Source organism: Myxocyprinus asiaticus, chromosome 2 (genome assembly GCF_019703515.2).
Source record: "Myxocyprinus asiaticus isolate MX2 ecotype Aquarium Trade chromosome 2, UBuf_Myxa_2, whole genome shotgun sequence".
NCBI lineage: Eukaryota > Metazoa > Chordata > Actinopteri > Cypriniformes > Catostomidae > Myxocyprinus > Myxocyprinus asiaticus.
This window is the reverse complement of record NC_059345.1, coordinates 63275255-63300095: the sequence shown is the minus strand read 5'-3', so window position 1 is coordinate 63300095 and position 24841 is coordinate 63275255. Positions and strand designations below refer to the sequence as shown.

At 36.3% G+C, this 24841-nt stretch overlaps 1 protein-coding gene across 1 annotated transcript; it reads left to right on the top strand.

The window, feature by feature from the left end:
* The first annotated feature begins 290 nt into the window (after nucleotides 1-290).
* On the top strand, nucleotides 291-23183 carry LOC127452977 (shootin-1-like). The gene is made up of 17 exons (XM_051718924.1): nucleotides 291-402; nucleotides 1363-1406; nucleotides 4216-4276; nucleotides 4583-4677; nucleotides 6662-6842; nucleotides 6961-7058; nucleotides 8545-8626; nucleotides 8710-8804; nucleotides 12455-12601; nucleotides 12988-13141; nucleotides 15663-15843; nucleotides 15963-16021; nucleotides 16176-16276; nucleotides 18399-18428; nucleotides 18676-18729; nucleotides 21351-21501; nucleotides 22817-23183. The coding sequence occupies exons 1-17, from the start codon at nucleotides 369-371 to the stop codon at nucleotides 22963-22965; spliced, it is 1716 nt and encodes a 571-aa protein (XP_051574884.1). The 5' UTR covers nucleotides 291-368; the 3' UTR covers nucleotides 22966-23183.
* Nucleotides 23184-24841: the final 1658 nt, after the last annotated feature.

The following is a 24841-nucleotide window of genomic DNA, read 5'->3' as shown; positions in this document are numbered from 1 at the left end:
AACATTAAATATTAAACTTCAGGTTGTAACTCATCCTACCAAGTTTGTCATATGGACATGAATGATATGAACAGCATTTGGGATCATTGATATCACGACTTTTAATGCTGCACAGAGGTGGTCTGATGAAAATTTTACATCTAATTTTATCATTTTCTTTCTAAAAAGCCATTGTTGATTCAGTTAGCCATAAAAGGCAAGCCAGAATGGATGTTTTATCAATGTACGTAACAAAATGGGAAGCATTAAACCAGAGCTGTAACATAAATTCACTTTTAGTTCTCCATACTGTGTGACAGAAAGGGCCTTAGATGATCAGACACAAGCACAAAGTTTCTTGGCTTTTACTGAGTCTAAAAATATAAATAATGTGGAATCTTGGATCAGATGCCAGAATTTCAGGTAGGATACAATCACTTTATATTTTTCTGTGAAAATTGACTTGATTTTCTAAACTGCAAAAAATGGCAATGTGACATTGCGCTTCTGATAATGTTTGGAAACAACTACACATTCTTTGTTACAAAATAATTAAGGACAAAAATAGCACAATTGTGAAAAATGTAACACAAATGGAAGTGTGGAAATTATGTAGTGACCCAAAAAGTTAAATAAATCTGAACTATCTCTTAAACAGCTTCATGAGGTGCATCATGGTATGCTTTTTAAACAGTATTGATGGAGATCCCATGTATGCTGGACACTTGTTGGCTGCTTCTATCCACTCTATGCACTATCCACTTGAAATCATCAATGTGTTTATATATATACATACACAGATCAGCCACAACATTAAAACCACCTGCCTAATAATTGTACAGAGTGGTTCTCTGAGTTATCGTAGACTTTGTCAGTTTGAACCAGTCTGGCCATTCTCTGTTGACCTCTCTCATCAACAAGGCATTTCCGTCCACAGAACTGCTGCTCACTGAACGTTTTTTGTTTTTGGCACCATTCAGAGTAAATTCTAGAGACTGTTGTGCATGAAAATCCCAGGAGATCAGCAGTTACAGAAATACTCAGACCAGCCCATCTGGCACCAACAATCATGCTACGGTCTAAATCACTGAAATAACATTTTTCCCCATTCTGATGGTTGATGTGAACATAAACTGAAGCTCCTGACCTGCATTTGCATGATTTTATGCACTGCACTGCTGCCACACGATTGGCTGATTAGATATTCGCATGGATGATTGTTGGTGCCAGATGGGCTGGTTTGAGTATATGTATATATGTGTGTGTGTATATATATATATATATATATATATATATATATATATATATACACACACACACACACTGTAAACATTGTTTGTGATACAGATAAACAATCAAAAAAATTAACTCTTGTTGAAATAGATTCTGAGGAGGAGAGCACCTCAGAAGATGAAAGGGACATTCAGGTACGTAACTGGACATTTCAGCAAAAATGCAATGCTGTGTTCAGTACTAGTGTGTTGCTTCCTGCATTATACACTGTATACAGCGTACTCTTAAAAAAAAAAAAAAAATGCTATATTTATCAATTAACATTTCAAACAGTAGTGTGCTACATTGGTGTACCTCACTATTTTGCTTGCTTATTTCAACGAGTGGTCTCCAGTTATCATCTCGCAAATAAATACGGTTATTTTGCATTTTCAACACAATTTTGTGTGAAAGTGTAACAACTCTTGGCAGTACGATCAAATAATGAGTCAAGAAGGAGATTTTATAAACTGCAGCTGATTTTATGAACCTATAAATGTGTCAAGTGCATTGCATTGTTTGAAACTGTATTTCACATCCAGATCTGTTGTATACTGCTTGATTTGGTAAATGTTGCAGGTCATCTGGATATTCTCAGAAAATTGCTTCTTGCACATAGTATACATACTGCAATATGGCAGCATGCTGTTTTGAACACACCAATGATTGCCAATGCCAATAATTCTCATCCATATTTCAGTGATGAATCTTTGGCTAACACGTTAGATGAATGTTCCCTTTGTTAAGGGTTTATAAAGGGGTTCATTAATGACTAATATGTCAGTTGCAATTGCATTATATACAGGGTTGGGAGGGTTACTTCTAAAACTTGATAAAAAATATATGAACGTGCCTTGTAACAGGTGCCAGTAAAATGGCTAAAAATAGTCTTTTAGCTTAGCATAAAGCTAAATGTTCAAAAGACAGTTTATTTCTATTTCTGCTGCTCTAAACTTACTTCAAACTTATTTCTCTGTCTGCTCATATGAATGTAACATACAGTATATGGATAAACGTATTCTAACTGAATAGACTAAATATTAAATGGAACAAATGACACTAAAATGCAAAGTAATCTCTTCAGTAATCCAAATACTTTTTGAATGTAACTGTTTTCTGATTAACAACGATTTAAATTATAACTGTAGTGGAATACAGTCCCTCATATTTCGTATTTTAAAGGTTCACTCAGTAATTTTTTTTCCTCATTTAAAAAGTTTTACTTCTAAAGAAATTAAAAGTTATTTTGAAACATGTATAAAATTATTACAACTAGTGAGATGAAGAGTTCCAACCCGTTCTCACTCCTGAGGCATCAAATACTGCCGCTTGTGCAAGGGCCCAGCGCGTCAGCAGGTGGACACAAAAAGCAGCCTTTGGCGTCAGTTTCCGACACCTCTTGCAAGTGCATTGCTTTCAATAAGAAACATTTGGCGTCAAAGACTGACACAAAAGGCATCAGATTTTTATCAGCTTGAAATTATATATTGGGGCACTGTTTTGTCATTCTGACATGATATGTTGGGGTATGCTTTTCCTTATGTTTCAAACGCCATTGGCTCTCACGTGTCTTGTGACCGATTACAATGAGCTCAAGTTCAAGACAAGCGAGAGCCAATGGCGTTTGACATCACTGATGCCTTCTCAATGCGGCAATTTTTGAATGTGTTAGAATGAGTCGAGAGTGGGATGTGTTATGGCGGGCGCAGAGGGACTGCAGTTGTGGAATAAAAGCTTAAATTTGGGTCTGTTCTTCACAGACGGAAACTGATGCCAAAGGCTGCTTTTGGTGTCCACCTATAGACGCGCTGGGCTTTTGCACAAGCGGCAGTATTTGATGCCTCAGGAGTGAGGGTTGAGAGTTCAGTCATATCAGTTACCTTAAAAAAGCTCTTTTATTCTACATGGGGCAGGGGCGCCTCGTGGCAACATCATTGATATGAGGTTTTAACAACATGCATAAAATCGGTGACTTTCAGATAATACCTGACAAATAGTGACCCATTTAATGTATCTAATGTAAAGTGGACACACATGAAGAATTTATTAATGAGTCGCCAACATTAGAAACTAATGTAGGAAAGCTCTGCAAAAAACGCTTGAGGGGTGACATGTTGTTCTTGGTACATGCGCAAATACACTGTTGTCATCGCTTTTAGAGGTCTGCCGGGTTCAGGTCAGTTTTTCAAGTAGGACTTTGGGTTCGAGTTTGTAATTTATGAAAAAATATACAGACCTTCAGGGTCAGAATAAGCCCCAGGTGAAAGTAAAGTAAATAAGACAGAAATATATTACTATTTTATACCAAAACTCCTCAAAGTAACAATAATAATGCTGTATCATATTATAATGACAAACTAGACAACAGTAAATAATTGTAGTATTACAATAATAATAAATAACAACTGAATTCCAAGATGTTAGTGAGTGAAGTAGTAGGTTTTGGACACCCTGTTCATTAAAAAAGAAGAAGAAAAAAAGTGTTTTGTAAAAATATATGTAGGTAAATATTTATTTTTTTATATTGTGGAAAAATGTGAAAAACTTGCATTAATTATCTTTACCTAGATTTTTATTTCATTAAACATTTTGAATGTACCTGGCTACAACGGCTGATAGGATGAATTTAAAATTCTGATTTAAAATAAAGTTTATGTCATTTTTTAAGCAAAATTTTCTAAATGGGGCCCCTGGTTGGTCGGTTGTTTGAGGCCTCAGAAATCGTAAACCTGCCACTGTGAATGATAATACTGCATAAAAAGTATATTAAAAAGATAGTTTGAAAAAAGCAGTGCATAATTTCTGTCAGTTATGATTGCATTCAATCTAATCGCAAACATTACATTTAGAGCAGAATTTTAAGTTATTTTAGTGGAGTACCTTTATCATTAATGTGAAGTGCTACCAATCTTTGTCCTTCATTTTTAAATCTATATTTTTATCATTGTATAATCTGTTATACAGTGTGAGATTCTGGAGAAAGAGAGAGATGATGCAAATGAAAAGCTGTCGAGAATGGAGAAGGGTGAGTCATTAGTAGTACTGCAAAATCTTCAAATATCACCAAAGACAAAAATGCATAATTGCAAATTATCATACATAAGTTCCAATAAGAAAGACATTTAAAAAAAAAAAAAAAAGAAAAATAATTATTTAGTCATCTGAGACCTCGACTATCATTGAATATATCTTACTGAAGGATGTTTATGGATGAAACCTTGACATAACTCTGTGCAGCATAAACAATTTGAAGTGTCAGGGAATATGTTGAATTTTGTTCAAATGTGATCCTTTAAAGACTCAATGTTCCTTTGTATAACTTGCTATATAGCCTCTTCTCAACTGCTCAAGGAACTGGATGTGTTGGAGATGCAGTTTCAGATCGAACGTTCCTGCAGGGAGACCGCAGAGGCCTTTGCACTGAAAGTATGCACACTTTCATTTTCACACACATGAACAGCCTTCTGTTTGTTCTCTTGATTATTCACATCCCTCATGTGGAATTTTGAGATCCTTCAGTAATCTGGATTTCATTGATATTTGGCTAAATGTCACTTTCTTCACGCCTGTCACCTCAAACTCAGCCAGGCTTGATGACACACTAATGTGACTGAACGCTTATTGGCTTGAAAGATTACCTCAGATTATTTATTGGTTATTAATGAGGAAGGAGACAAATTTCATTTCGCCTTTTTTGGACACATTTTGGGTGAAAGCAAATGACGTTGGTCAGTTTACTGAGCATAGCTGTCAGCCTCCTTTGGCTTTTTATGCAGTAATTAAAACTTGGCTGGGCTACTCATGTTAAAGTAAAATAAATAAAATACATACTTTCACATTATATGTATCTGAGTCACACACATTAGCATTAAATTGACCAAAACAACTGTTAATTTTATCACTTTAGTTGGTACTGTAAATGTTGCAACTTTAGTTGGCTGCTGTGTTCGTCTATATCGCCTATGCCAGGATACACTACTGCTCGAAGCAGTATTAATTTAGTTAAATTTTTTTGTTTTTAAGTTTCGTTTTAGTTCATTTACTGATTTATTTTTTGTATACAGTAATATATTTGCATATTGTGAATGTCAAAGGGGTCATGAAATGCTCTTTAAAGTTTTATTATCTTCTATGTAAGTAATGTAAATAATTTAGTAATATACAGTATGATAATTTCCCACCCTCTCTCTGGCGCTCTGTCTGAAACGCTTGGTTTTGGCCTGACTTCAGTGTTGCGCCAACAGTAAATAGATTTCCCGTTTCATTTTGCGCTGCACATGCTGGCGCTACTACTGCCAACAACACAAATAAACGGTTTTGAAAGTTTGTGTCAACGCACCCGGTGTAGACTGCCTCAAGCCGTTGCATCGCGTCAATGGACACGACCGGTGTTAACAGAATACTGGCACCTCAAACAGTCATGACATTTGAAATATTCATGAATGGAACTGTTTACTTACTGTTTTGCATCAGGTCCAAGTGTTTTTAACTGCCCCATTCTTCAATAACAGTTCCTTTGCAAAGCTTGAATCATTTTATGACAGGTTCACAAGCAATCCACATTGATATGAGCCGAAAAACATCCAATCCATGCTGAAATACGCTGAAGACACATCCACATCCAGTTTCTAGTATCATCCTGCACTGAAATGCACAGTCGGAAACGCATCTAAATAGTCAAAGAAGTCCATCCAGCACATGTTTTCATACACCAACAATTAAAAATAGCACAGATGGGCAAAAGAATGCATCCATGATGCATCTGTGCTCAAAACAGCAAGAGGCAGCAGCTTAATGATAGAGAATGTCTTCTCTTCAGAGTTGTAACTTGACATCGCATCTTTTAAAAGCGGCCCGAAATATGTATCAATCGGTCAAAGACGTCTGTCTGTGCATGTTTAAACACCAAAATGATTTAAAATAGTCCAGATGGGTCCCCTTTGGTGTTCAGGAATAGTTAGGCTACATTAGGAATTGTTTGTCCTTATCTCTAAGTTTACAAACTAAAGCACCAGTGGGCGGGGCCAAGGGTGGGATGATTTTAAGTAGCCTGTATAGGCGGTCATGAATTAATGAGCCCCTAAATGATATAGGGAAGTCACGGAAGTAGAGAATGAGGTGATTTTGCAGCTTGGTTTTAATAAATTCTTTGAAAAGTTTTGAGTTCTGAAATGAACAGTATGTTTTTATAGTAGAAAAACCACTTATATGTCAAAATATCAAGGAAATTTTGGTTCCTCATGACATGACCTCTTTAAGCAAAATAAAACCCACCTGAAAGATATAACAGTTTGGTCAAATATAAATATAACAGCCCTGTAGTGCTGACCCTGGGTGCCAATAATGTAATGTGAGGGGGGAAAATGGGATGAGGATTATCTAAGGACCTTTGTGAACTTTGAACCCACAGGTGACAAAAGATTTCAAAACATTAAAGAGGAAAAGCCAAGCCATGCTTCCCCTGATTCCTGAGACTCCAGAAAACCTCTCTGTCCTGAACCTGGACCCTGAAGCTGACCCTGGACCTGAGACAAGTACTGAGGAAGACAGCGGTGAAGATCCGCTTCTGATGAGTCAGAATCAAATTAGAGGTGAGACTTCATAAACAATTAAAAATGAACGTTCCCATAATCCTGTCCAAGAATAGACAGAGGATGGACAATAATATTTTGGCTCATTTTCTTTCTCCATTCTGTTTTGTAATTGCAGAGCTACAGTCATCTGTTGACCAGTTACTTGGGGAGAAAATTCAACTCTGTGAACAGGTGGATCTCCTTAAGAAAGAGAAAGAAGATCTGAAGGAAAAGGTATAATGGCAAAGTGTGCTCAGGACATTTCAGGCAGATTAAGGGTAATCTGGGACATTTTTGCTAAATTTACGGTGACCCCAAAATTTTAGACCATCCCATGACAATGTACAGTCAACTGGTAGTTTTCGCAAAACAGAGTAAGACAATGTGATCAGCACCCTGATGTGGTGTGCTTATTACATGGCTACTGAAAAAATAAGCATAGCTCCTTTATAAACCCTTAACAAAGGGAACATTTGTGTAAAGTGTTCCCTTTGTTAAGGGTTTATAAAGGAGTTCATTAATGATTAATAAGTCATTTACAAATGCATTACAAATCATTGATATGCAGTTATATAACATAAATAAAAAGGGTGACATTCATTATTTGCCACATATTTGGCATTTTAATGTACATGTTATAAATGCTTAATAAATACACTTATCCGTTCTTATATTAATCAAAACCATAAAATGATTTATGTCACAATGCTGCAAACATTTGACTATTATAGGGAAATTACAAGGTGAGATTTAATTTTGCTACAGTCTGCTTTGTGTTTATATTAATAAATGTAATGTCTTGACAAACTTGTGTTGTCACCTTTCATGTTGTTGTCAAAAGAATAGTGCTACTCTGAGTGGTGTCCCAATTTACCTAGTCCTAGTTACCTAAAGTCCTCTGCAAAAATGCTTTTCATGTCTTTATGCTCATTCGCAGGATATATCATATATAAAGCCTGAGGACCGTTAAACCATACTGAACTTTATGTACATAGGTTTCTAATGTTGAATAAGTATTATTAAGCATTTATAACATGCGAGGTAAAATGTTTCACTTTTTGGCAAGTATTGCATGAAAGTCACCCTTGTTGTTATAACCACATGTTAATGATTTATAATGCATGTGTAAATGAATTATTAGTTATTAATAAACCCATTTAAAATCTCTTAACAAAGGTTATGTAAAGTGTTACAATGATAAAAAAGCAATGGATATGAAATATTGTTTTAAAATTATTTTATGTAAGAAGAAAGAGCATGGAAACTAGCACAGCTCTGCAGTTAATCGCTTGCCTGGGACAACAGTAAATTATACAATTTAGTGGTTATTACACAAACATTTTTGACAACAGAATGACACGATTGACCAATCAGAACCAAACATTGCAGAAAGCTGTGTAATAAGGTTATATTTAGAAATGCACAAGACATGTACACATTAGAATTTTTTATGTCCCAGATTGTTATTTGAACCTACATGTCTTTCGCATGGCAATAATGAATTATGATTGTAAAATATTTGACACTTTATTTGATATATTTGACAGATTATGCTGCATTCTGACATAGCATTTGTTCCTAATTTTGACATGCACAAAACAATCATGTTGGTCAATAATAGGTCTTTGTCATGCCATACTTATGGGTTGAAATTTTTTAAAGGCGTTTGAAAATTTAATTTCATATTAAAAGTTAAATGTTAAACTGTTACTCTGCTAAGCTGGTGCTGGAGGTCGGGGAGAAGGAGGCCCTTCTGAGGAAGCTCAGTAAGCAGAGTAGAACTGTGAATAAAATAAAGAGAGGTGAGTGATGATCAGATGTATTGCTGTACTGATGAGCGCATATACATAACAGATTCACAGTGGTTTTCTGTGTGTGTCTGTAGTGTCCCAGCTTGTTACAGAGGAGTTTACGGAGATGTCTCAAAAGCTCGAAATGGAGCAAGGACTCAGACAACATGCTGAAGTGTTTGCACACCAGGTACTCTCTGAATCAGGGAAGAATGATTTCAAAAGGGCGGAGATAATGAAAACACGTGTTTATATATATATACAGTGGCAAGGAAAAATATGTGAACCTTTGGAATTAGCTGGTTATCTGCATTAATTGGTCAATGTGATGTGATTTTATCTTCATCAAAGTCACAAGTATAGACAAACACAAAGTGCATTAGCTAACAACACACAAACAATTATAATCTTTCATGTCGAACACATACCATTAAACATTCACAGAGCAGTGGAAAAAGTAAGTGAACCCTTAAATTTAATAACTAGGCGATCCTCCTTTGGCAGCAATAACCTCAACCAAGCATTTCAGGTAGCTGCAGATTAGACCTACACAACGTTCAGAAGAAATTTTGTACCATTCATTCTTACAGAACTGCTTCAGCTTAGCTATATTCTTAGGATGTCTGGTAAACGTCTCTCTTTAGGTCATTCCACAGCATCTCTATTGAGTTAAGGTCTGGGCTCTGACTTGGCCACTCCAAACTTTGATGTTTAGAGTCATTGTCCTGCTGCATCACTCAACTTCTACTGATCTTCAGCTGGCACACAGCCACCCTGACATTGTCCTGTAGGATATCTTGATAAACTTGGGAATTAATTTTTCCCTCAATGATGGCAAGCGGTCCATGCCTCGAGGCAGCAAAGCAGCCCCAAATCATGATGCTCCCTCCTCTACACTTCAACGTTGGGATGGTGTTTTCATGTTGATATGTGGTGCCCTTTTTACGCCAAATGTAGTGCTGCATGTTCTTCCCAAACAAACCAACCTTAGTAGCGTTGTGGAGTGTTAAGGTAGTCCCTGGCAAACTTCAGGCATGCAGCAATGTTTTTGTTGGAAAGCAGCGGCTTCCTTCATGGTGTCCTGCCATGGACACCAGGCCTGTTTAATGTTTTCTGCAAAGTAGATTCATGTTCTCATGAACTAGTTCCAATGATTCCTTCAAGTCTTTAGCTGTCACTCTAGGGTTCTTTTTTCCTTTTTGAGCATTCTGTGGTGTGCCCTTTGAGGCATGGCCCACGTCAGCAGATGCTTCTTGTGTATAGCAAACTCAAAATGTTTGAGTGCTTTTTATAAGACAAAGTAGCTCTAACCCACACCTCTAATCTCGTTTGATACCAGGTTTGCCAACGCCAGACTCTAATTAGCTTTTGTTGATGTCATTAGCCTAGGGGTTCACATACTTTTTCCAACGTATACTATGAATGTTTGAATGATGTCTTCAGTATGTACAAGAACAATACAATAATTTGTTTGGAATTAGTTAAAACAGATTGTGTTTGCTCATTACTGTACAGTACTGTTTCAAGGCTATCTGAATTAATAAATAGACAGTAAATGGAAGGAGGTGTAGTACGTTCCATTTTGGTCAAGATTGTTCAAGGTTCAAGTCACACTTGCGATTATAAACCTGCATGGGTGAAACAAACATGAAACAAGACAAAGACACGTTGACCAGCTGGCCCTATTAACCCCAGTAGGTTTAGCATTCATTCACTCTAACTGAGCATCTCAGCATACAGTATAAGCGGCATCCATCTTTGCATCCCACATCTCTTCCTGCAGTAATTAGCACCCATCAAGATGGCAATTTGAAAATGCATGGCTCTTTAAACCCCTGTCCTTTTTTGGCACTTCCTATCTGCCATATCTTTTGTTGCCTTTGTGTATATTGTTCCCAATTTTCAGATGCAGACATAATGGAGGTCCCTACAGGGGGCCTTCACCTGTGAAAGGGACCCCCGATGATTCACACCACGCAGTCTCATTCTGAATGCACAGCCACACACCACACAGCTTGAATGACATTCTTTATCGCCACCCCTTTCATTTGTCTGTTTTCCCTCTGTTTTGAAAACACATTCATCATTTCTTGTTCAGTGTTTTTTCAAGTCACAGAGAGTCTAATGATGGACTAATTTGAAAGGGAGAAAATACAGGCCGTCATCGCACAAAGAGATGCTCCCGTTTACTTGTCAAGCACATACACTTTTTCCTATAATTGTGCCGCTGCAGGGGTCTGGGTTGGTGGTTTAGGGCCGCGGCTCTTGGGATCGAATGAAAGGGCAGTGAATGGAGGTGAGAAGTGAAAGTCCAAACAGATCGACACATGATGAACTTTCACTTCCCTTTCCTGTTCGCTGTTTCTCCATTTCAACGAATAAGCTTATTGTTATCTAAAATTTCAGGGACACAATGGGTGGTTTGTTAGATTATTATTTTTTTTTAAATCAAAGTAAAATTGGCTACATTCACACTGCAACTGAATGTGGTACAAATCTGCTGTTTTCTTTTACATTTAAAAGATGGGTAAATGTCGTGATGCTCATTTTTTTGTCCAGATCTATTAAGTTATTCAAAAAACACATAAAAAAATGCTATTCACAAAAACATTTTCATTACTTGAATACACCTCTGTGAACATGTTTTCAATTTCAAACATGAGTTCAAAGTCAGTTTGATCTTTTTTTCTGGGGCAAAAATGTCTAAGAGGGGTAATTGCCTGGAGAGAGTAAAAATAAATAAATAAAAATCTAATTAAGAGCTAAAATAATAAAAAAATAAAAAAATTGCATTAATATTTTGGAACATTTAAATATATATATACTGTATAAATATATAGTAATATTTGATTGTGATCGATGCCTTTTTCACACAATGATAATCAGATGATTTTCCCAATGATTATCAATATATATTGCGATTTTTCAGATATAAACAGGGCTGCACGTTGCACAATAGTTTTTTGTCTTTTCAAACATATTTCTCATCACAACTTTGGTAAAGTGAGACCGGCAGGGTAAATTAAAGGGGGTCGCATGCTGGACATGTCTGGCAGACAACGTGGCATGTTCTAAAATTCGTAATAATTATTTTCTACAAAGGTACGCACATACCGGCAATTCTCACCATCAAAATTATTGAGTGCCTTGGAATGCAACTCGCTTATTTTTCCATTAAATTCGACCCATATCATTATCAAAGGACAAAGATTTACTCTAGCCATTACTGGTTGATCTATTGTTTTTGTGAATGTTTCATGTAGCCTACACAATGTATTTTCAGTTACAAGTATGTTGTTTTGTAATTTGACAGCTTGAATGAAAGACCTAAAATAAAGGCTAAATAAATACAAATTGCGTAATAAACTTTGCCATTTCTAATCGATCAGTTTGCACAGTTACAGCAGTTTCATGCACTAACCTGTAAACTCATCAACATTTTTTATTATTTATTTATTTATTTTTTGAAAATACTATAAATGTTTTTCAACATGGACACAAAGATTACATTTCTATTAAAACATATCTAATTTTTATCACTTCGGACAACCTTATTCGTCATTGACCCAGATCTCAACTATCACAATGGAGCTGATATTTTCAATTCCGATCTGGGTCACTTTTATGTATTGTAATAATACATAGATGATTTTTTGCCATGTGACTTCTGTATGAACAGTCAGGTCAGATTTCATGCAATTTTTACATCACTCTAACTCAACATTTGCCAGAATTACCGTATATAAAGTATTATACAGAAAGGTGAAAAATTACATTTGCTTGACATATATATTTATGTAAATTAGGTCTCAAATGTTGTGACATTGATAAATCCTACAGATACTAGTGAAACAGAAGGAAACCCAGAGACAGAGCATGGCCTTGGTACAGAACACAGAGACTGAGAAACAACTACAACAAGCTCTAAATCAAGTGACTGACATCAGCAAAGCTCTGGAAGAGATACGACTCTGTTACCAAAATCAGGTAAGCACGTCTGTATATCCACCCAAGATAACATGACCTTACTCTGATATGTTATGCTGATGCTAGTGTGGCCAGCAAGTTTGAATCCAACTCAAAATGTTTCCAGATCCCTCTTCTTTTAACAATTCCCTGTTTTTCTTTTTTTTTTCTTTTTTTTTTTTTTTTTTACTGTCCCTACAAACTTTAACTTTAATTAAACTTTTAAATTGAAAGCTGAAACAAATAAAAATAAAGTATTTTTGTGGGTCAGGGTTTTTAAGGACTTGTGGACTCATTTTCAATTGAAAAAAAAAAATAAAAATAAAAAATAAAATAAAAACAATTGTAAAGCATTAATATTTGAAATTTTTTTAATTGAATCTTTCTTCAAATTTGGCACGATATAGATGAAACAATCACAGACAGCGACTGAGGATCTTAATACTTTGTCAGATCTGGCAGCGGTAAGAACAAAGCTGGAGATCAGTGAGAAAGAGAAGAGCAACATGAAGACTCAGCTGAAAGACTCACAACTATCCGTTATTTCTCTTCAAGAGGAAAGTATGTTTATTAAATGTATCACAAATTATAGTAACACTTTACATTAAAGCTCCCTTTGTAAAGGGTTTTTAAAGGAGTTAATTGATGACTCATTAGTCATTTATAAATGCATTATAAATCATTGAAAGGGTGAAATGGTGAATTTCATGCAATACTTGCCAAATAGGGAGAAATTTAACTTAAATAAATGCTTAATAAATACGCTTATTCATACATATTAATCAAAAACATAAAATGCCATGATTTATGTCACAACGCAGCAAAAATAGACTGTTATACTGAGATTAAAAGGAGGGATTATGTTGTTTTGCTACAGTCCGCTTTGTGTTCATATTAATTGCTGTAATGTCTTGACTCACTTATGTTTTCACTTTCCTTGTCAAAAAAGAGTGCCACTCTGAGTGGTGTCCCATTTGACCTAGTTCTAGTTACAAATAACGCAGACAGAACGCAATTACTCATCTGCCTCAAAAAAATCAATATATTTCAATCTGACTATCTAAATTATTATATTTATTATGGGCCATACATATTATATTTATAATTATTTGAATTATTATGTATTATTTATTTTGAGCTGTATTTATTTGGGGGCTTTTCACAGCAAATGAAATATGCAGTTAATATGATTCATTATTTGGCTTTGCATTTAATTCATTCAATTAGCTTAATTCGAATTTAAATGGATTTGCAGCCCTAAAAGAAATATGACATTTTTTATTTTATTAGGGCCCAAGCACTGAAAGTGCGGAGGCCCTATTGTTCTTTGCCAACTGGCAGCAGGAAGTATGCCACTTTTAACATACTTTGAAATAGCCCTCTTATGTTTACATGAATTGCTTCAACATTCTTTAGAATAATGTCAAGACACTGCTGATGCTAAATCGTAAAGGAATATTTGATATCTTAAATACTGTTGCCATGGCAATGCATTATTATTCCTTTTTTCTTGTATTTGGACATTTTTGAGGCACTTGGCATGCTTAAAATTTCATGAAATTGTGCACACAAATCAGAGTCGTCGTCCATTAGGGCTGGGCAAAAGTTGCAGAGGGGGGGCTCTATAGCACCCCTTTAAAATGGGTGTGTAAGAAGGCCTCTGTAGCACCCCCATTTTTACCTACAGTCACCAAACTTGGTACATATATAGTTCTCACCAAGCCAGACAACTTTCATAATTATAGTCATTAGCTCTGCCCAACAGGAAGTCGGACATTTTTGGATTTTCTGAAAATTACAAGCTCTGAACTTTTAAATACTCCCCCTAGAGGATTCATGTGACTGGCACCAAATTTGTGCAACATCATGCCAAGAAATTTTAGGTGCTAAATTGAGAACAGATTTTTGATATTGTGAATGGTGTCGCCATGGTGAAGCAATACATTTATTGCTAACAATGTGAAACAGGAAGTTCCTTATATCTTCTGTGTGCATTGTATGATTTTTATGAAAATTCAGCTGTATGTTTGGTAATGGGGGCTTATCACATTTATGTGGCTATTATGGATCATGGTCATAGCACCACCAACTGGCAGCAGGAAGTATGGCACTTTTAACAGACTCTGAAATAGCCATCTTATGTTTATATGAATTGCTTCAAAATTCTTTCGAATATTTTCAAGACACAGCTGATGTAAATTTCTAAAGGGATATTTGATATCTTAAATACTGTTGCCTTGGCAACACATTAATTATTATTCCTTCCTATATTTGGGAGTTTTTGAGGCACTTGGCATGCTTAAAATTTCATGAAATTTTGCACACACATCGTTGGCCATTAGGTCTTGGCAAATGTTCATGCATGGGCCTGTAGTGCCCCCTTTAAAATGGGTGTGTAAGACGGCCTCTGTAGCACCCCGATTTTCACCTACAGTCACCAAAATAGGTACATATATAGTTTTCATCAAGCCAGACAACTTTCATAAATATAGTCAGTAGGTCTGCCCAACAGGAAGTTGGCCATTTTGGATTTTTTTAATATTGTATCTCTGAACTTTTAAATACTCCTTCTAGGTGATTCACAAGACTGTCACCACATTTAGAAAACATTATGCCAAGACATTGAAGATGCTGAATTGTGAGCAGATTTTGATATACTGAACGGTGTTGCCATGGTGAGGCATTAAATTAATGGCAAAAAATGGGAAACAGGAAGTGTCTCATATTTTCTGTGTGCAATGTGTCATGTAGATCGAAATTGAGATGTATGTTTAGTCTTGGGGGCTAATCACATAGATTTGACTATTTGGGTCATGGTCATTGCGCCACCACCTGGCAGCAGGAAGTGTGGCTCTTACAACAGACTTTAAAATAGTCCTGTTATATTTACTCAAATTGCTTCAAATAGAATAATGTCAAATGCCAAATGCATGTGTCCACTTTGCATTGTTTTCTGAAAGCCACCAGGTGGAAATGGACCAGTTGTGCTTGGGCCCATCATCGCTGCTTGCAGCTTTATTTATAATTGACATTATAATTAAATGATAAATGATATTATAATTTATTAATTTTTTACAACAAGTCAAGCAGCTCCAGGACAGACTGAGAGAGATGGAGAAACTTCCTTCTCTCAAATCTAACCAACACAAAGATGAGAGTGAAAATTCAGATGCTGCACCGTCACTGCCACCACCATTACCATCTCCTCCCCCTCCTCCTCCTCCTCCACCACCACCACCTCCTCCATCTTCAACTGTCACTGAGTGAGAATACAACACCTTTTTAACACCTTTCAATGTCAAGATGTTCAAACACACAAAAACATTTCATATAGAATCACAGTGCATTTTACAAAGGTTTTTAAGCCTTTTTGTATATTTAGCCCATTGAAGGCCTTGAGGAACAGAAAGAAAGGTGGCGACAACACCACTGAAACTGCGGGTAAAAGACCTAATGTCCACTCTGATGAAAAATTAAACATTAATAAAGACATCATGAGGAAGCAATAAGCGTAATTTTAGTCCGATACAAAGTTAAATCAAACAATCTATGTCCTGCACTTATTTAAAGAATGCTGTTTTGATGTTACTCACAGAACCTAAAATTACTCAGGATATGAAGTCCAGAGCTGTGGATGAAATGATGGAGAGAATCAAGAAAGGCATCGTTCTTAAACCTATTATCAAACCACCACAGGTGAGACTTTCCCTTTTAAAAAATAATGTTTCCCTGCTGTTGTTGAGGACAGGAGTGTATCAAGGCTCCATCCTAAGACCTATTTCACTCTCTGTGTGGCAGTAATCGTAACATGCAAAAGACATAAAATAGTATCTTCAAAGTACATTATGGACAAAGTAAGTTTAGACCTACATTTGTTTGAGATATTCCCAAACAAATACACATTGATATGACTTAAAAGGGCACTGTAGTTTTTTGATAGGTACTAAACTTTTAAACCTTTAAAGAAATAATAATAATAGTAGAATAGTATTTTTGAAAATTATGTTTCAAATGATGTACACTCACTCGAGGTGAAGACTCTAAATCATGTAAGTCTTAGAGGAACAGCTGCTTTAATGCCCGTCATACACACAGCAAAGTGCTTCTTCGTTCTTCACTCAGAGCCAAAAAGCTGAGCATACTGTTTGTGAACATTCAAACACCGGCCACACCATTGGGGGAGGCATTTAGAGGAGTGTTTAAATATGAGGGTGTGCAAGACTAAATGTAAAATCTGAAATACTGTGACATTAAAATGTATTATCAATGACTTCATGCCTCCTATTATGAGCAGAATTCACACAAGATCAGTAAAAAAATCTGTTTTAACCACTTGATGATTTAAAGTAATATATATGCACTAGATAATGTGCAATTTGTCATGTTCACATTCTGAATTCATGGCGCTAAAGCGCTAATACGCTATATGCGGCCATAATATGCACCGGTTACACTCTGTTTTTGTAATTTATGACACTGATACTACTGCAAATATGAGTGTAAAAAGAGTGTTAATGCGCAGAATTTAGACAAAAGAATGATAATAGGCATATCTTACTTTGGGCAGATGTGTAATGACTTTAGGCTGCAGACGAAACCAGAGTGAAGCAGCATATCAAACAACAGAGTGAATTGGCACTTAGAGTATTTGAGTAGATTTGATTCCTTTGATTTCAGTAATAAGGTGTTTAGCAGCTGGTACAAAGTTTTCCTGAAAGTGTGCACTGGCAAGCTGTTATGAACCATCAAAACAAACTCAAAAACACCTTAATTTTGGTCAGATTTTGTTTGAAATGACGTTACAACTGTTTGTTCTTTCATATGGGTGCGGATTTTCGAAACATAGGATGACGGGGAAGACTTATCTGTATTAATGAGAAAAGCACTACCTGATTTGTTAGGCTTAAAGGTGCTGTAAGTGATTTCAGCCATTCTACATCCACGAGACTGAGCCATTGAATTATCCACACCCCCTGTTTCCAAAACCCCCCACTCTAAAGATACCAAATGATCTTTACTGAGTCCCACATCCTGCAGAAACGGTTGTTTAAAACAACAGCAGCAAAATAATGCCCTCAACAGGCAACATGGCTTAAAAATTGCAGTAAGCCTCAATAATTTGCTGCAATGGCAACACTTTGAGAACAAGCAAAATGATTGACTGGTGAAAAGTATCAATGCCTGTGGTGCGTGGAAATGTTTTTTTTTTTTTTTTTTTTTTTTTTGGTGTTAACAAAGTCTACAGCTGTCACAGAGACTGGTGAGGTATCTCAGGACACTTATTTCATTAAAATCTTTCAGGGAGTAGAACAAATTTTTTTGCATACCTTTCCAGGAAAAAATCACTAACAGCACCTTTAAATTTAGCGAAAGAGTTAGGGTTGGGTTATATTTTCTCTGACCAATCAGGTAGTGCTTTCCTGATGAATTTTACTGAATCACCCCATCAGGTATCACTCTCCTCATGGATATGAATGACTGTTCCCCAGCCATCCTACGATTCTAAAATTCACATGTAATGAGTGCCAGCTAAATATCATATGACCAGCTAAATATTACTCGCTTTATCTCAATAATCCTTTGTAATTTATTGCTTTAACTCACTGAATAAAATTAATCATGGCAGATTAAATTAATTATGGCTTAATTATTTATTATTAATTATTTTTACAAGACATTGTTTTTGCCTGATACTGCACCCCTAGGTGTCAGCAGACACACAGTAAACACACATTTGACTGAGCGCACCTTTAAATATTAGGGACATGAACGTGCCAGTGGCAATGTGGAAACTATTTGACATTTGGTTTCATTTTAGGCTGGACCTGAGGATGAAAATGCTTGGAAGGTTAGTGGTAAAGCATAATTTTATATAGTATCTTCACAATTATACAATATTATGGTCTATCAGACCTTCAGGTTTTCTTGCAACTGATTGGTGATCCAGGACATTTCCACAAACTGTTTACAGTATATACTATACATTGCTTAAACATGTGTATGATATGTTCATAAAGTAACTGCAAAGAAATAATTAAAACATTTTTAACACTGTCAGTACTCAGGCGTTAAGCACTATTTTAACATTTTTACAGGAGAAGAAATCTGAGAACCGGAAATCAGCTGTGCTGGAACTGCAAGGGATGCTGGTAAAGCAAGATCTCTCACACAACTAGATTAGTTCCAATCCATCACACAGTAAATGACAGGCCGTTTTTTAGAATAAATCTTTTAACAAGGTCAACACCATACAGTACATCTATGGTTATTAGGGGCGAAGCACCAAAGGTGCTGTGGCACCTATTGTATCTGTTTTCTTTTCTTCATCTTCTTCTTCTTCTTTCTCTCTAATGGGATTCTATGGCAGCCCATAGAACTTTATTGTGGAAAATGATGAAATTTGGCACATTGATAGGGGTGGGCATGAATAGCCCCCAGAAAAAAATGGGGTCACTAGGCCACCACCAGTACAAAATTTCACTTTTCTTTTGTGCATATTTTTGAACCGTTTGGCCTAGAAACTAAATAATTTTTGCCCATGAATACTCTCCTTCTGATGATAGAAATGGACCCCCTACATTAAAACTCTGCCTATTGCAGTGACTACCATCTTGGATTATGCTGTTTACAGTTTAAACTTTCATGTCCTTCAGACTTAAAGCCAAAGTATACTTTGGGTGTCCGTGTTGCGGATCGTTCTGCGCACAGTGCGTGTGACGCAATTCCGGTAAGTGCAAAAACGAAGTATACCTGGGCCTTAAGTCCGATTCACCCAAACAATGTCTCAAAATAATCTCCAGATCGAGCCGCAGAGAACTGACCAAACAGAATTTGAATATGTGCTACTGTTTAGAAGTTATGTCAATGCAAAGTTAACAAGGTCAGTGTAAAACAGGAAGTGAGGCAGTATCACGGCAACTATTTGTTATATCAAAACAATACAGTACTTAGTATGCTTCATTAGGACCATGATCTGAAGATACATGCATAATTTGGCAGCAACGCAACAAATGTGGTCAAGAAATGTGGGTCACCTATGGGTCAAAATTGCTTATTTTTTTCCATAACTTTTTAACAGTTTGTCCTTAACATGAGCATGGTGTCTATGGATTCTGCGGGTCATGAGGTTTTTAGTGATACCATTTTTTCCAACATCTGCAAATTTGCCTCTCTGTCATATTGAATTTAATTAATAAGTGTTGTATCTTTTAATTGCTTTGTTGGATTTAAAAGAAAATTGATATGTGTCGTCAACATCATATCCTGATGACACCTGAGCAGTTTGGAAACAGCACCACCAATAGTTTATAAGATAACTTAACTAATCTTTTGTATGTTGACTCTAACCTCGGGAAGCCTCGTTGCCATTGATGAGATGTGTAAATTGAGTGCTGCAGTGCGTAAAGTTGTGGACTACATCTAAAGGTTCGGGGTTTGATTCCCACCTAGGCAAGTCTTACATTTTAATTTTTGTTGCACTGGAGGTCTTTTTATTGTGCTTTCTGAATAGTTACAGGGCTTGTCCCTGATCATTGCTGCTTACAAGTATTATTATGCTTCTTCCTCTTTCTCCCCAATGGGAGTTTAAGGCAGCACTAAAAACCATAAATAGGAAAATGATGATATTTGGCACACACATATGGGTGGGTACAAATAAACCCTTGACCAAGCTTGGGGTCTCCAGGCTAAACTCCATAGCACAACCACCAGTTAAAAAAATGTACTTTACTGGTGCAAGAAAAATCTTGCTTCTTCTGATTACTCATGTATGGTAATTGCAATGTTCCCCTTACAGTAACACTCTGGCTATTACTGAGATGCACAGAAATTACTGAACAGAATTTTTATTTTCATGTTTGTTGAAAAGTTACACAAATAGAATATCGGCCATGACTGCTGTGCTTGGCTGTGCTGACTCTCAGCTTGGTGTGTCTCTTAAGTGTGATATAGACTTGTCGATTGTGTGGCACAATGGTTAAAGCTCTAGAGTATTAATTCAAAGATGAACCCAGCAAAGGTTCATTATACCTCTGTTAACGTTTGAGTCTTCACATTGGTCTTACTACAACATAGACCATACTTTGTTGCATCATTCCTGATTCACTTCAAAACAACTTAGCTGCATCAATAACATTTTCTCAGCAATCGTTTTGTACTCTCAGCTGAGTCTCTTCCATTTGGTGACTGTTAATGGCCGTATAGTGCAGTGAATTGTGCACTGGACTTGAGGTCGGAAAGTTATAGGTTTAAACCTTAATGGGGAGTCTTAAAAAGCAATGTGCATTTACAATGTATGTCATGGCCACACTGTGGTTCATATGGCTCCTATAGGTCAGATAAGCTTGTTGTCCATTTAGGTGCTTGGCCCCGTAATTGCTGTTTGCAGCTATGTTTATTCATATGTTTTTAGACCTGAAAATAAAATATGGGTTTCAAGTTACACTTTAGCACTATAGCAGATTTAGAGTGAAAGGTTATTTCCCACCATGTGAAAACTGACTGAATGTAGGTTATAAACACTCATCATCATCATCAATTGAATTCATATTAACACTGCAAGTTGTGACATTTCTTGGTTACCATAAACAACCTTCAGTTAGGCTAATTATCTATATTACTTGGCAGAACTATTTTCAATAATAATAATAGTAATAATAATAATTGTAATAATTGTTTTAAAAATCCAGAAATCCAGAAAGGGGGGCAATCCAGAAAGTGACCTCTTGTGGCTTATTACTTTATTTTAACCTCACTGGTTGGTTCACCTCAGGAGTCCATAAGGAGGCCTGGCCCTCGGAGGGTGGACTCTAAAAAGCGGTTCAGCCGTAATGTTGGGGAGGCAGAGCTTCAGATGGTGCTCCAGAGAAGGAGAGCCATGGAGGATGACAAAGGAACTCCACCAGCTCCATCAAAACCCAAAGGTTACCATTTATTTGCAGATAATTTGCAGAGGAGTGGTGGTTGCGTAGTGGACTAAAGCACTGAACTGATAAGCAAAAGGTTGTTGGTTCAATCCACACAGCCACCACCATTGTGTCCTTGAGCAAGGCACTTAACTCCAGGTTGCTCCAGGGGGATTGTCCCTGTAATAAGGGCACTGTAAGTTGCTTTGGATAAAAGTGTCTGCCAAATGCATAAATGTAAATAATTTTCAAAACTGTAAACAAAATATATATATATATATAAATTTTCTCAGATTTTTCTATATAAGTTTTTAATTAGTATACACCCCAGCTGTTAATCAATACAAAAATAAATTAGAAATGTATTGCCTTATAAACTATGAAATAAAATAATATTTATTTAGAAATAACAAATTTAGGGAGGTTTATGCTTAAAAAAGGGGGGGAAAATACGCCAATGAAACAGAACAGACATTTTATATATATATATATATATACTGTATACCAGTAAAACAAGGCAAAGATATCAATTAGGAATTGGATTTTTAAAATAAAATTAGTTAGTAGCTTGCTGGAAAAAAACAAAACAAAACAAAAACAAACAAACAAACAAAAAAACATTGGCAGCTTTTTTCAGTATCAGATACACTATATGGCCAAAAGTTTGTGGACACCCCCTTCTAATTAATGAATTTGGTAACTCCATTAAATCCAGTAAAGAAAAATCTTAATGTTTCTTTATGTAATGGCTTGGGCTTTGTGTGCTTCCAAATATGTGGCAACTGTTTGGTGATAGCCCTTTTCTGTTCCAGCATGACAATGCCCCTTTGAACAAAGTGAGGTCCATAAAGAAATGGTTTTCTGTGTCTGGCGTGGAAGAAATTGACTGGCCTGCACAAAGCCCAGACCTGAACCCCAATGATCACTTTTGGGGTGAACTGGAACAGCAACTGTAAATCAGGCCCCATCGACCAACATCAGTTCCTGACCTCACTGATAGCCTTGTGTCTGAATGAGAGCAAATCCCTGCAGCCATGTTACTACATACAGTATAGTGGAAAGCCTTTCCAAAAGAGTGGAAGCTGTTATTACAGCAAAGGGGGAAATTGATTTCTAAGGTTTTGAAATCAAATGTTCATCACGCACATATGGTGTCCACAAACTTTTGGCCATATCGTGTATATTGGTCAAGTAGGTTAAAAGAAATTCATCCTTCTCAGAGGAACTTAAAACCTGCCTCCTCATTTATTGATTGGTTATGAATGTCTGTGTGAGCTATAACACATCCACTTACATGAAATCTTTGAGTGAATCTTTCCTCCCCCACTTACAGATTCACCCGTCGCAGTGTCAGCCAGAAGCTCTTTGCCCTGGGTGGGGGAGAGTGGAAGCACCCCTGTCCTCCGAAGGCTTCAGCAGAACCGTGAGAGGAGAACCTCTCGCATAATGGCTTCAGAGTCCATTATATGGGAAGAAAAGTGATTTCAGTGTGACCTTCTGCACTATTGAGAAATGTGATGTTGAACTAAGTATGTCTTAGACACCGATTTCCTTTTCCCAGATGCCTCCTGGAATTTTTTTAGAGTTAAATGTCAAAAAGCTGAATAAAGCTTTAACCCTATTAACTTGTAGCTGTTGAAAACTGTGATAAAAAAACAAAAACAATGACCCAAGCATTCACAACTGAATTAAGAAAGAAATAAAAGACATTCTTTCAATGGATACTCAATCTGTCTTTTCTTTGCACTCAGTCTGTGTCTTGATGTGTGCTTTCAGGAATGAATTATTCTGTAAAAAGGCATGTAGTATATATGTGTGTGACTTGCAGAAGTATTCAGACCCTTAACCAATCCTCTCATTTTACTGAATAACAAATTATACACTGAAAATTTAAAAGCACTGAAATGTAAAATGATTTTTAAATAACATTGCTTTATGTTAAAAAAATTTACTTAAAGGGATAGTTCACCCAAATCTGAAAATTCTCTCATCATTTAATCACCCTCATGCCATCCCAGATGTGTATGACTTTCATTCTTCTGCTGAACTCAAACAAAGATTTTTAGAAGAATATCTGAGCTGTGTAAGTACTTTCAGTGCAAGGGAATGGTGGCCAGAACTTTGAAGGTCCAAAAAGCACATAAAGGCCACTTAAAATTAATCTGTATGACTCCAGTGGGTAAATCCATGTCTTCAAAAGAGATATGATAGGTGTGGGTGAGAAACAGATTCATATTTAAGTCCTATTATACTATAAATCTCCACTTTCACTTCCACATTCTTCTTCTTTTGCTTTTGGCGATTCACATTCTTCATGCATATTGCCACCTACTGTCCAGGGTGGAGAATGTGTAGCAAAAAAGGACATAATTATTGATGTTTACCATATATTTTTTCAAATAATATATATTTGCATATTTGAGATAGTGTGAGAGATAAATATATTCTAGAGAACTAAATTTTAATTATAAAATATCATGTGATTTGTAATTCAGTTACATTTGTATGTAAAGCTGTAAAAACAATCTAAGCAGAGAATATTTTCAATGCACTATATATGCCAGAAGTGTCAAAGCCTTTAGGCTAGTATATTCATCCATCTGGAATCACCTGGGCAGAAAAGGTAAGCTTTTTCTCCTCACACATCCACACTCCTATTCTCTGATAAAAGCATTTTAAATGGACTGTGCAATTATTTTCCACTCTCGCTCACTTTTGCCTCTTCCCTTTTAAAAACCATTTTATTCTGTAGGAATCTTCTCACCCAAGAGAGCTTTTCATCTAATAAACATTATAAAGAATTCATGTTTCTTCCCAGGAACTGAAAGGTGTCTGATTTAGGTGTGTGTATATCTTTGCGTGTATATGTGTGAGTGTGTTTGTGTGAAAAAGGCAGATGGTGTAGGGATGGGTAGATGTGGATGTAATATGCATGACCAAAACAAGCGAAGAGCTGGTGAAAATTCCAGAATATATGCAAGGTCCTTGGAATTCCCTTGGAAATTGAACTTCTTTTTCAGAGTGTGCAATAAAATATAAAAAATAAACAAATGGAATAACCAACCATCCATCCATCCATCTTCAGTCAAATTTTAGTTTAGATAACGCCCACAGTGGGCTAAATACAAGTCCTATACTTCCACTGGTGTTATTTCATAGTTCGACGACTTTACTATTATTGATTTCTATAAAGAATGGCTAGGTGTGTTTAAACCTTTGACTGGAAGTAGGCAACCTTTGCCCGTGTTCGCCACAGAGAATCCCACTGCAATACCGTCTCAAACCAGACTGGGCGCTGTTTCCACTGAAGGTTCCGATTCCCACATAAGCTTTTCTTGCTCTTCTCGTATCGCGCTAC

Excerpts from the sequence above, each read along its gene's own strand:
- LOC127452977 (XM_051718924.1), top strand. The coding sequence starts at position 369 with ATGTGGAATCTTGGATCAGATGCCAGAATTTCAG. Across the intron at positions 1,407-4,215 it reads AAGATGAAAGGGACATTCAG|TGTGAGATTCTGGAGAAAGA; the intron begins GTACGTAACTGG and ends TCTGTTATACAG. Across the intron at positions 18,730-21,350 it reads TGGAACTGCAAGGGATGCTG|GAGTCCATAAGGAGGCCTGG; the intron begins GTAAAGCAAGAT and ends GGTTCACCTCAG.